The 12,985-nt window shown below is 42.7% G+C and overlaps 1 protein-coding gene across 1 annotated transcript in view; it reads right to left on the bottom strand.

Moving 5' to 3' along the window:
* zgc:109982 (uncharacterized protein LOC553564 homolog) overlaps window positions 1–12,675 on the bottom strand; it is a 31,532-nt gene extending 18,857 nt beyond the window's left edge. The window contains exons 1-3 of the mRNA XM_057338950.1: window positions 12,562–12,675; window positions 11,374–11,535; window positions 10,674–10,853 (exon numbers count right to left, since the gene is read on the bottom strand). Coding sequence (XP_057194933.1) covers window positions 10,674–10,853; window positions 11,374–11,535; window positions 12,562–12,673 — 454 coding nt within the window. The 5' untranslated portion in view covers window positions 12,674–12,675. The remainder of the gene's footprint in view (window positions 1–10,673; window positions 10,854–11,373; window positions 11,536–12,561) is intronic.
* Between the last annotated feature and the right edge of the window lie 310 nt (window positions 12,676–12,985).

Below are 12,985 nucleotides of genomic sequence, written 5' to 3' on the forward strand. Positions count from 1 at the left end.
TTTCGAATATATAAAATCAGACTTAGCCCTTTTTATCTGGGAAACACAAAGATTTCTCAGTTTCCTAAAGTGAAGCCAGTCTGCTTAAGCCTTTGTACTTCTGGCTTTAGCCCAGCTATATTTCTATCGTACAAAATCTTTTCTAACTCTGGTGTAAAACAAGGATTATTTTGGGTCCTTACTCTTATTTTTCACATTGGAGCATGCTTATTTATCAAATGTGCAAAACTGTACTGTAAAAAAACTCCATGTTAACATTATTTATTAGGTTGATACGATGCCAGTCAAAAAGATGCAGGTCATGATGGAATGCTTGTTCAACAAAAAGTTTTCTGTTTCTTTTATGAATTATTTGGGGTTTGAATTTTGGACATTTGGTATTCCTCACAGCTGCTATGTGTGACACTCCTGTTGGTCCCTAGTCCTGTTTTCCCCAATGATGTTCTTTTGCCACGCTCCCTCACCTGTCCCTCGTTGTTTTTGCCTGCTCCTCTCCCTCATCAGAGATCATTGACTTTCACACCTGCACCCCATCATCCAGACACTATATGTACTCTCCTTTGCCCATTGTTCTTTGTCTAGTATTAATGTAATGTTGGTGTATGTTTCATCGAGGCAGCTGTTGAAGATTACCTTCAATTCTGCCTCGGTGACCCCCGAGTAGCGCGCGGTGGACAGGAAGTCCATGGCGAAGTCTTTCACGGGGGTCCCCCTCTGGTGGAAGCCGAACAGGACGTGAGCCTGGCGACTCCTGAACACCTCGCTCGACTCCTCCATGCTGCCTGCTGGGTTCTGAAGAGGCTCGGTGATTCTGTCACGGCTGGCGTGGCGGAAGAACCCAAGTGCAGGCAGGCGGTGGGTAAGGGGTTGACAAAAACTTTATTTTACAAAATAACAAAGGGTACAAAACAAAAAACACACGACGGGGAAAACTGAACTAAGAAAACCATGACAAGATGAGGCAGAGTCGTGACAACTCTATCTCGTCTTTAATTATTTTAATAAATTCGTTCTGCTTATTCCATACTAAAGCCTGTCATAAATAATAATAATAATTAAACTTTGTGACATTTTAACTTAAAACATTTTTTCATATGTTAACTAGTATTTCTAAACCTGCATACTCCATAATGTAAAAAGTCTCTCCTTAGTTTCTTATAACTTGTATATCTTAACTAGTGCTTCTGCACATTTCTATGATGATTTCTTCACCATTTAACAAATATAACAGCGTTAGAGCAGCAAAAACTAGTCTGACAAAACATAACATGTTGCTAATAGCAGCCTGGCACTCGACAGTAGAAGTTGATTCATTGCTCTCCGTGCCCGGTGACGTTACTTTCTCCAGAAGTTTAACCGTGCTGTACTGCCCTGTCAGGTTGTTTTTCGCAGGAGAGAGGGTTTTGCTTACCTCCACATGACCGACAAACCACAACAATGTTCTTGCCTTTGACAGAAATAAACTCAAAATAATGATTGTATTTCCAGCTACAGAACGCATACGTTGCCCTCTCCATGCTGAGTTTGTTTTCGCTGGTAGTACCAAAGATTGTGAAAGTGAAAGTGACTTATTTGTCAGGTATGGTGACCCATATCCGAAATGTGACCTCTGCATTTAACCCATCCAGAGAGTAGTGAACACACGCACAGCAAGTCGTGAACACACATACACCCGGAGCACATATCACTGCAGCGCCCGGGGAGCAGGTGGGGGTAAGGTGCCTTGCTCAAGGGCACCTCAGTCGTTACCCGCCGGCCCTGGTAATCAAACCGGCAACCTTCTGGTCACGAGTCCGACTCTCTAACCATTAGGCCACGACTGCCCACTCCCTATCATTGTCTTGTGATAGGGAGATGTATGGGTCTGTAATACTTACAATTGGACCATAAAGGCTAACATCGATCACGAGAGGCACCTCAGCCAATCATATCCGGTGTCTAGTCTCCTTGCCTGCGTTCCGAGCGGCGATAGCATTGCCTGTTACGAGTTTTTAGCTTAAGGTGGCAGGCTTTCCATGGAGTGGCTTTGGTAGTACTTTCCGCGCAGGCACGTTTCAGTTTGATGACATCGCGGGTGCGACAGGTAGGCATCCAGACTTTGAAAAATCTATTTCGCTTTTTACAATTTAAATGCTAAAACGATACAACGGCAACGATGTAACGCACCTGTAACGTATAGTTACCTGGGCTTGGAACTATAATCAAATTACTATTTTAGGAATTATAACGCGTTAAATTACTCCGTTACCAAAAAAGTAATCAAACTACAGTAACGCGTTACTGCCCAACACTGATAAAGACCTAACGTAATGAACAATTATGTGTCTAATACCTTAGAATAAGCTAGTTATATTTACATACAAAGCGGCCCTACATAAATTGAATTCGCCGCCATGTTTTGTACAGCAGCCCTAAACGGACAAACACACGCCGATTAACTGAAAGTTTATTAATCATGGAGTAAAACGTGCTCTCGCTTGCTCTCCAGTTTTAGCTCCAATGCGCTCTCGCTCTCTCTCTCTCTCAAGTATCTGGATTCCAGATAAACAATGACGCTCAAAACTGCTCCGTCACACAGCTAATATTAGAACAAAAACAGCAACATATCTTGGTTCTAATAAACAGAAAAACCAATGTTACTCACATACTGATCCGAATCAAAGCAACCCACTTGGGGGTGACTTTTAGACGATCTTTCTCTCCAGCGTCTCTCTGCTGGAAAGTATCTCCATAGCTATCTATGATTCCCTTTCTGTCGGTCTCTCGACGTTGTGTCGAACCGACAGAATGGGGTTTGTCTTGAGAACCTATCATCTTCTGAGTATTTAGAAAAGGCCAATGAAAATTGGCGAATGAAATTTGCATGCCGGGCTCCTCCCCGGATGTCCGGGTATAAGAGGGAAGCCGGCGTGCTCATTCATTCACCTTTTGTTCTTCAGAGCCTACGCATCTGATGAGCATCTCCAGATCTTCGCTGATCTTCCAGATCTTCGCTGGTCTTCCAGTCTTCGCTGGTATTCTGCTGGAATCTACGACGTGGTGCAGCGGATGGTCCCTTCCTGCAGCGACTTTCCCCTGGGCGTCTCGGCAGTTCCAGAAGTGTCTGAGCAATATTTCCTTTTTCCTAAAAGAGCAAATTTCTCCAGCGTGGCATGTCCCGCTGTTCTCTTGGGTGCGATACTCTCATCAAGGAGGGGGATGGACACGATGTCTGCCTCAAGTGTTTGGGTCTCCAACACGCTGAGGCAGCCTTTGTGGACACGTCCTGCCTGCACTGCGGGCGGATGGCGATCCAGACATTGCCACCACCACCTCGTTTGCTTCCCGGGCCATGACAGCAGTGGCTAAGACCCTGTCGTCCGCCATGGCGAGCGGCGAGGGTGATATGGGGATTACTGCGAGCGTAAATCCGTTAGCTAAGCGCTCGCGGACCGCTCGCACCCCGTCTCGCTCGTCTGACCGTTCCCCAGGAGGCGGTCCCATCCCGTCTTATTCCTCAGCCACGCATTCGGAAACGGTGCGTGATGATGATGAGATGTCCCTCGCAGCATCGGAGGGTGATCTACTGGCATCCGACCCTGACGATTCGGGGGGTCGACTCCAAGCCGCACCCGGCCCCGGTTCCATTCTTCCCGGAGGTGCATGAACACTGCTGCGGGCCAAGCTGCCTCCTCTCTCCACGCCATGGCCATCCTGCAGGTCCATCAGGCCAAGGCGTTGAGAGAGCTCCACGAGGGTAAGACCGACCCAGGGTTGAGGCAGGAACTCCGCGCTGCCACCGACCTCGCCGGGTAAACCAGTGGCCGGTAGGGCTTACGCCTGCGAAAGCACCTTCCCCCCTCCTAGGTGGGTTAGCGTTCTATTTTCGCCTCCCTTCTTCCCCCACCAAGTGAAGAACAGGCATTCCATCCATCACTAAGCACCTCCTGCAGGCGGGCTGGGCAGAGCAGCCCTACCCTTTTAGGCCGGGTGCCAGCTCTAACCGGACCTAGTACTCCAGGCGTAGTAACCCCCCAGCAGGGCGGTTCCGTCTGATGTATCCTCATGATTGGTTCCCACCTTGGCAACCCATGACCTTCCCTAGGTGGATCTCCATCTTGCGGTAAACTCCTTCAGTCCGCACATTCCTCCCATGAGTTCTCCCCTACCGGCGAGACCATGTTGGTGTCTCCACTAAACTCCTCCCTACGGTAGGAAGTGGTCTCTGTAGCGCGTCCCCTCATTGAGGAAATAGCGCTTACCCAGTGGCCCTTACAGTACTGGGTGGCTTCTCGTTGTTAGAGAAACAAGGCCGCCGCCTGTGACGGCCGAAGGCAGGGGCTTCCCACCTTTTCCAAAAGCTCTGGGACCCCTACCTATCCACTGGAAGGTTACAATTTTGCGCTAGCGCTCACGTCTGACACGCCCAGGCCAGTCACCGTCGCTTCGCTAGAGATTGTGATGTGGCACAGCGCCGTGGCGTTTTCCATAGGAACCCCATCTGTCAGTTCGACACAACGTTTCGTTCCCTCCATCAAGGAACTGAGGTTACATCCGTAACCAAGACGTTTCCCATTTAATCCGGGTTGGTGAGGTTATTGTCACTGAACTGACCAGGTGGGAAGGGGGTGAAAGTGCAAACAGAGTTTATTAACAATCCAAAGGTAGATAGACAAGTAAAACCACAGCTTGGAGACGCAGTCTGTTCTATAGTCTATAGTTGAGCAGAATGGGTGAGTAACAACCGCACATAAACAGGTAACAATCCATACGTATAAATTAAGTATAAATCCATAGGTACACGTGTAACAATCCTTAGGCAAGTATACACCCACAGGTTAAACAGGTAACAATTCACAGGTACGTATAAATCCACAGGTAACATTGAATAGGAGTTGAACCATAAGTAGACAGAAATTTTCAAATTTTTACAGAGATGTTCAATTGGATTGACTACTCAAGGACATTGACAGAGTTGTCCTTAAGCTACTCTCGCATTGTTTTAGCTGTGTGCTTTGGATCATTGTCCTGTTGGAGAAGAAACCTTTTGCCCAGTCTGAGATTCTGAATGATTTAGACTAGGTTTTCATTAAGGCTATCTCTGTATTTTGCGCAGTTGAGCTTTTCTTCTAGCCTGACAAGTCCCCATCCCTGTTGCTGAAAAACACCCCCACATAATTAAAGGTGGGGTGCCACAGTGTTTCATGCATTCTGACTTCTTTACACTGTTAAACGTGCTGGCTTCTAATGCTTGACATGATTAACTTGTCAAAAAACGAGTTGGACCTATGACATAGTATGTCTGTGCTCGATACACTCCCCCAGCGTTCGTATAGGTTTCTAAAAGTTTTTTTCGAACATGAAGTTCCCCACGTAACAACTGTTCTTAGTCCTGTATTGGATAGTTCTCCCAGAAAAGCATGCTCACGTGTCATACGTGTCTCTCTTCTCCTGCACCCCTGACCTGTGGCCTTCCACCAGGCTCTATTTTAGCTCCCTCTCTATTTTCTCTCTACATGCTACCTCTGGGCTCTATTCTACGTAAACATGGCGTGTCATTTCATTTTTACGCAGATGATACTAAAATATATCTACCAATTAAAAGAAACAATTCCACTGCGATTACTTCTCTTCTGCAATGTTTAGAGGAGGTTAAATCATGGCTAGCCCAAAATTTCCTCTTCCTAAATGAAGACAAGACCGAGGTAATTGTTTTCGGTCCCAATGAGAACTCTCAGTGTATAAGCCCTGAGTTAGAAAGTTTATCTGTTTTTAGATCCTCATGGGTACGTAACCTAGGAGTTCTTGTTGTATCGGATCCAGTTTTTATCAGCTTCGCTTACTGTCCAAAATTAAATATTTTCTCACACCTAAGACTCCAGAAATGGCTGTTCACGCTTTTGTTACGTCTCGTCTAGATTACTGCAATTCTTTATATTGCGGTATATCTAAGTGTCAAATTGTGCATCTTCAGCTTGTTCAAAATGCAAGCTTCAGCTTGTTCAAAATCTTAAATCCTTACACTGGTTGCGGCCAGCTTCTTTTAAAGTGTCGTAAACATGAACACATCACTCCAGTTCTTAAATCCTTACACTGGTTGCCGGTTTGTCAGAGAAAAGACTTTAAAATTCTCCTCTTTGTATATAAATCTCTACACAACATAGCCCCTGTCTACCTCTTTGAACTTCTTCATCTCTACACCACATCCAGAAGCCTACGATCCTGTGACCAGGCATTGTTGGTAGTCCCTCGCGTTAGGCTTAAGCGTAGAGGTGAGCGTGCATTTGCAGTGGCAGGGCCTCGCCTTTGGAATGCCGTGCCTCTACAGATTAGAACAGCCCCTTCTCTGTCTGTTTTTAAGTTCCTGCTAAAAACGTATTTGTTTTCCTTGTGTATTGACTACTGTGATATGGCCATTTTTATTTTTAAATGGGTTGTATTACATTTTTGACTACTGTGATATGGCCAGTTTACATTTTTAACAGGTTGTATTATGTAATGTCTGATCTGTTTCTGTATATGTGGTAAAATCTTGCTCTTCTGTAAAGCACTTTAGTCAGCCTGGTGGCTGTTGTAAATATGATATTTACGCCTCAACCAGGGAGAGTGGGAGACGGAGCATGCCCACACGTCAACCAGCTGGAGCAAGAGAGAGAGAGCACTGCGTTCACAAAGTTCAGCTGTGTTTGTTTGTTCACTGCATTTCAGTGAAGAATGTTATATAAACGGTGGATATAACGCTGGATTTGGAGATCGTTTGAAACTGATAGATGGAGCGGTCCCAGCGCTAAAAGATGCCGGACGTGAACCGCACTCAGTAAGTGAAACTGAGTCATGTGTCTGTGTTTTGTTGGCATTCGGCATGTACGTGCATAAGTTACACAACACAAACTTATAGTAAATCAACAGTTATGCAGGGATCATGCGATCATGTATTGTGTGCTCGTGCTATACTCCCACCCCCTCTGAACGTGTTCATGGCTCGCCTGTTCTCGGAAATAATCGTACAGCCGTATCTGTCTTTTAAAATGTGATCAAACTAAAGAGTCTTCGAATATACAACATATGCAATATTACTCTATAGGTCTCTATGGAGAGACTTTAAGAATGGTGTGCTTTAAAGAAATGCGCGTCCTGAGACTCCACATCTTTGAAAGTCCGAAGATACATTCAATTACGAAAGTAATTCCCGCGGCTCATAACGATTGACATCTTATAAAGCGATTTGATCAGTCTAAGATACTTAATGTTATTTACAACGTTATTATCAGCAATCCACAGCCACAGGCAGTCGGTTTGCGCACGCGATAGGTCTTCACTCAAACAATAAAATGTTTGTGAAATAACACTCAGAGCAACTGTGGAAATGAAGTTCATGTGTTCATGGCCTCATAAAGCACAGACGCAGACAAATTCATGAGCATCATGTGTGTAGCACATTAAACCGTGCAGTTCATTCACTCAGACACGCAAAACAGACAGATGGCATGTGTAAATAACAGGATTCTGCATCCACTAGTCTGCATCTAGTTTTATGGACTCAATGCAGCCGGAAAACAAGTTTCACTCGCAAAATAGACTAAAACTGAGTAAAATAGCAGTTCACCATTTCAATAAGATATCACTTATTTATCAGCACGAGAAATACATGTGAGCGTGTGAACAGACTAAAGTGCGTGTGTCTCACGGTGAATGCATGAGACTTGAGAGCCCTGTAACATGTATAGAGTTTAGCGTTCATCAGTAATAATGGTCTGTGGGGAAACGCAGTGCTCCATGTGTACTGTAGTTAAATGGATTATACGAAGCTTCAAGGCAACAAAAATTGCCTCGATTTTTTGTATTCGAATTACTCGAGGAATCGTTTCAGCCCTAGTTGTAACTATTGTGAACTTCAGAAGAAGGTGTGTTAAGTGGGTCAAGGCGGATGTATTAAGCGCATCATTTCTGCGCCCGAGACGCACACAATACGTGTGAATAAGAGAATGAATGAAGCGTGTCATCCAGCTCACAGAATGTGCAATACGTGTAGAGAAGCGGATCCAATAAAGGCAGGGTGGTTGATTCTGTCCAGAAACATTTTTTGTCATGTTGATTGGTAATCTCTTTACATCCTGATAGCAATTAAGAAGTATAGTGGTAAAATAATATTTTTATAATTATATATCGTCTGTGAAAGGCGTAGGACCAAAAAACGTTCACCCAATCAAAACGTCCTGCCCGAACGCTGTGTCTGGTCATGTGTACATTTTCAGCCAACGTAGTTTGCATACCACTGCGCACCCTGTTCACGCAGACATCATACGTCATCAGCGTGCTCACGTCCGCTGTGTCAGTATAGGAAAAATGACGGACAATCAGCAACAATTAACTTTCTTGCGGAACCGACAACAAGTAAATCTACAAAACGAAAGTCAGTTTTCGAAAAAGCAGTGACAAAAAACGTCTGGATCATGAAAGAGGAAAAACTTGAATTAACATCGGTTCAGCTTTTACATGATGGAGACAGCTCCGGCAGGCAAAGGGTCTGACAGACGATACCATGGTTGCTCTCTTTCTTTTGGAAAGGTATGTACATGCTTCGAGAAGAATTTAATGGATTTAGTTTGTAATTCGTTACGTGGATTTACGAAACACATTCATGTGTTTGGAGGAGGCGTGGCTTTGGACGGCGAATCGCAAAGAGGGTGGGATTATAATTTCAGTGCTAGCAGGCTAAAATTAGCACCTTTCCAAATCAACCACCCCACCTTTAAGTGCATCATTGCACCCGGGATGGGCATGGGCCCTTTTGTTACACTTTACATTAGAGTAGAGATGTACAGTAGTGAAGTATTTTCACTTTTACTCATGTAGTGTTTTTATTTAAAAAAAAAATAGTACTACATTATAAAGCATATATCATTACGTTCAGTCAACTTTCATAAATATGTTATAGTTTTGTTCAATACAATAAAATACATGCAATTCTACAGCACACTGATCAGGAAAAAGCAGGACTACCGGATCGGGATAGGCCGATACCTACAATTCATGTATCGGAATCGGATCTTAGAAGAAAAACTGGTATCGTCCCACCCTTAGTTTAAATGTTAACAACGTGGCCATTTGGTCGTTGGGAAGTACTCATCACGTCCCAGAAACATTATTTGGTACGCAGTTGCGACAGATTTATGGTCTGGTCCAAGTATGTCTTGGGGGGTGATCACCATGTCCCACCAATGTCCAATGTAATGTCGTCATGATGAACATGGGAATCACAAAGTTACGTCACTGGACTGTTATTTGGTACTTCGCTGGAACAAATATGGTCCGGTCCAGATATGTCCTCGTGGTAAACCTCGATGTCGGCTGCCTCCTCACGCCAGGAGGCACTCGGAGGGGGGGCTCTGTTATAAATGCATCTGCTTCTTAGACTCCAGCCGAGAGCACCATCTCCCGATTACTAGTGCCTTTAGACTTAATTTTCCAGTATGCTTTGTGCTACTGATACGCTACACCTGTAGCCCATTATCCACCTACTCAAAGTATTTTTTATCTCCATGTACACAATAATAATCTTTAACATTTTTATTATTTGTAACGGATGGGTGCAAGTGCATTTGTTATTTTTACAACATACTGCTAGACATGAAAATTATAACTGCATAGAGCTGAAACTGGCAAAAAACACTTACGTCACTCCTGCCATCGCATTGTGCAGGGTGTATGATAGGTCCGTCTCTCTGCAACCTGCATATCCAACAAAAACATAGTCTTGATATGAAAATTTTTAGTGGTAGGCTTTATCTTAAAATCAGCACAACAATCTGGTTGCACTTGCACAGCAACTTGCATTTTGTTGCTATACATATTCAGATTTTTCTATTAAGTTTTTGTAATGTATATAGATTTCCTATTTTCCTTTTTTTCTTTCATTTATACTTTTGGGTAACCATGCACTGTATATATCTGTATACTCACACTGTGGTCTGCCTTACATTTTTGAGTCTGTAAATAAATCCATCTTTGCACAACTGTGCATCTCCAAGTAAGCCATCCATATTTTAAAAGCTCACATACACAAGTCACGGCTTACATCTCAAGACTGATTAGCCCTAACTAATTGGCTTGTTGCACAAGATGGCGCCAGTCAACTTCTGGGATGCCAGTCTGGGCCTCTTTACCTCGGACATGTAACACTGTATGTCAAAAGGAGAATTTTTGCCTAGATGGGCATTTAGATGGGCTAGATGGCTATATGGGCATTTTTTAAATAAAAAAAAGAAAGTGGTATCAGGGATATGACAGAAATGTTTTACATTGCTTCATACCTCATTAAGCCTATATACATTTTGAAAAAAGTATTTCTTTATGTGCCTGTGGATTCTATAGCCTATTCCATGCTCATTGTACAAGTTAACATGACTATTGTATGTAATTGTGTTGCACATTGACGTCGCTTTATTGAAATGTTGTTGGAATAAGATTTCATTAATCCTTTTTGTCTGCGCTTGCCACTATCTACTGATGTATTATATTTATCACTGTGTAAGTCTGCATGTAAAGATGTTAACAGGAAGTATGGATGCTCACACTCGCTACACCAGAAATCCAACACAGCAACCATATGCAACTAGACAATTGATAGTTGGTCAGTTTCAAAGACACAATCCTAGCAGCTGTTTATGCAACCATTCACTTGTATGACTTACCCTGAATTCCCATCACACTGCTCATGACCACTATGTGGCCACTTTTTCTCTTCTTCATATCAGGCAGAACCTCTTTCAGAAGTCGCACAAGCCCAAAGAAGTTGGTGTCCATTACAGTTTTCATCTCATCAATGGACTGACATTCAATCGGGCCAATCAATCCTAATCCTGCATTACTGACTGACAAAAACACACAGTTTTCACAAAGTTTTTTTATATAGCCATTTCATAACTTCGCACATATTTGGTAAAAAGCAGCTGTACAAAAACACATTGTGAAGCAAACATTAGAAATATTAATCAGGAAAATCATGAGATATAGATTGTATTATAAAGCGCATGGCTTTTTTGTAAATCTATCTGGTCACAAAAGTCTTGCTAATTAAGATTACTAAGAAGCCTGCTGGGGGAACCACATCATCAGGATCTCATGCTGTTAACCAGCATCAAGTTTTCCTTGTGGCAGGTATTGTTAGTCTTTATAAGAAGCAGTGATCACTGTCTGTCAAACTGATTGGAATTTTCAGCTATTTTTGGTCGTCTAATTACAGTAAATAAGTAAATATATATTTTAGCATTCTATCATTAAGGCAGTACTTTCCAGTGCACTGGGATTGAAAAAAATAATAACGTGAGTAAAGCGTTAGTATTTTGATGTGAAATAGACAAGAGGAGAATGTAAAGGAAGCACTGTGCTTACTGAGAATGTCGACCCTGCGCACGGGCAGACTGTCCACGCAGGCTTTGATAGACGTTTCATCACACACATCAAGCTGCTTGATCTCCAGAGTGCGGCCCAAAGTACGACCTGCTGCCTCTACCAGAGCTGCCCCTTTAGTCAGGTTCCTCATGGTGGCATATACTGCCAATAAACATAACTCATATTTCATCTAAACTTATCTTCTAATATGCATTCCAGCAGTATGCTTGTATGTCAGATAACAGACAGAAATTATTTAGTGGCTAACTGATTTAGGCTCCTTTAATAGGTTGTTTGCAATCATGTGGCTTGGATGACGCGCGAAGGGCTGCTGGAAGGCAGCAAGTGATTTTCTCCATAGGAAATCACCATCACAAACTCAAAATACTATGTTTAACAACCTAAGCAACGACCAGGGAAGCCCAAATTTCTGTCAAACCTTACTTGTAATAAACAATAGCTTCTGTTAAAAGAACGGCTCCTTATTAAACGGATGAAGTGAAAAAACTTGTATTAAACGTTTCTCCTCCATAAAAGTCCATTATACAATGTACAGCGACAACGACCACAGAAAACCAAATAATCCTTTTTTTAAGCACTGATATCAAATATATCCCTGGAATAAGTGCTTGTTTTTTTAACAGCATAGCCTATTGTTTAAGTAAGGTTCGACAGCGATCACCTGGTCGTTGTTTAGCTACGTTAAACTTCGTTGAGCATTTTAAAAAGTTATCCGAGTCGGCCCCTCCCAACTGCAGATTCAGGTTTACCATCCACTTTTATCTCTGTTTTTCACTTGCATTTTCCCCCTTCATGAACATCAACTTTTGCTACACACCTGTAGCAAGGTGTTTTTTTTGCTAAAACACCTTGTGGTTTCATCAATTTAAACAATAATAAACGATGCAAAACATAGGTATTTTTGGAGTTTTTGATAGTGAATACCTATGGAGAAAATCACTTGCTGCCCTCCATCTGCACTTCGCGCAGTGCCGTGACGTCATGTGCAAACAACCTATACCTTACATTGAGATTTTTGGTCATACAAAGATCATTTATTTTATAGAATCCACAAGTAATGAAGAAATTCTTAAAATAAGAATATTAAAATGCCTGAATCCTAAAATAAAATCTACATTATCATTAGAAGCAGTTACTTGCAGTTACTATCTGTTACTACATCCTTACCCAGGAATCGCTTCTTCTCATCTTTTGCAATGCGAGCAGCTAGTGCCAATCCAATGCCAGAAGAACAACCAGTGATTAGTACAACCTTCTGATTTATGGCTGGAATAGACATTTTTCTTTTACAATGGACAAAGTGAGATAGAGCACAGAGTGTAAAACAGCTAGGGAGAAATGGGGATTAGATATTGAAGTGCAGTGGGAGCTTGAGCGATGAGCCAAAAGAAACATATTAATCCACTGCATACAGACTCAGCATAATAAACATTGTGGGTCCCTCCATTCTGCAGACCTTTATACACAGGTCAGATCTCTTAAGTAAAGCAATACAGTGACATAATGCTGTGTTGAAAAGATATCTAAAAGAAAAAATAAAGTACCATAAATTTAGTATTTTGCTGGTTCCATTTTGTGTTGCTCCAAATTC

Source organism: Triplophysa rosa, linkage group LG7 (assembly GCF_024868665.1).
Source record: "Triplophysa rosa linkage group LG7, Trosa_1v2, whole genome shotgun sequence".
Classification (NCBI taxonomy): Eukaryota; Metazoa; Chordata; class Actinopteri; order Cypriniformes; family Nemacheilidae; genus Triplophysa; species Triplophysa rosa.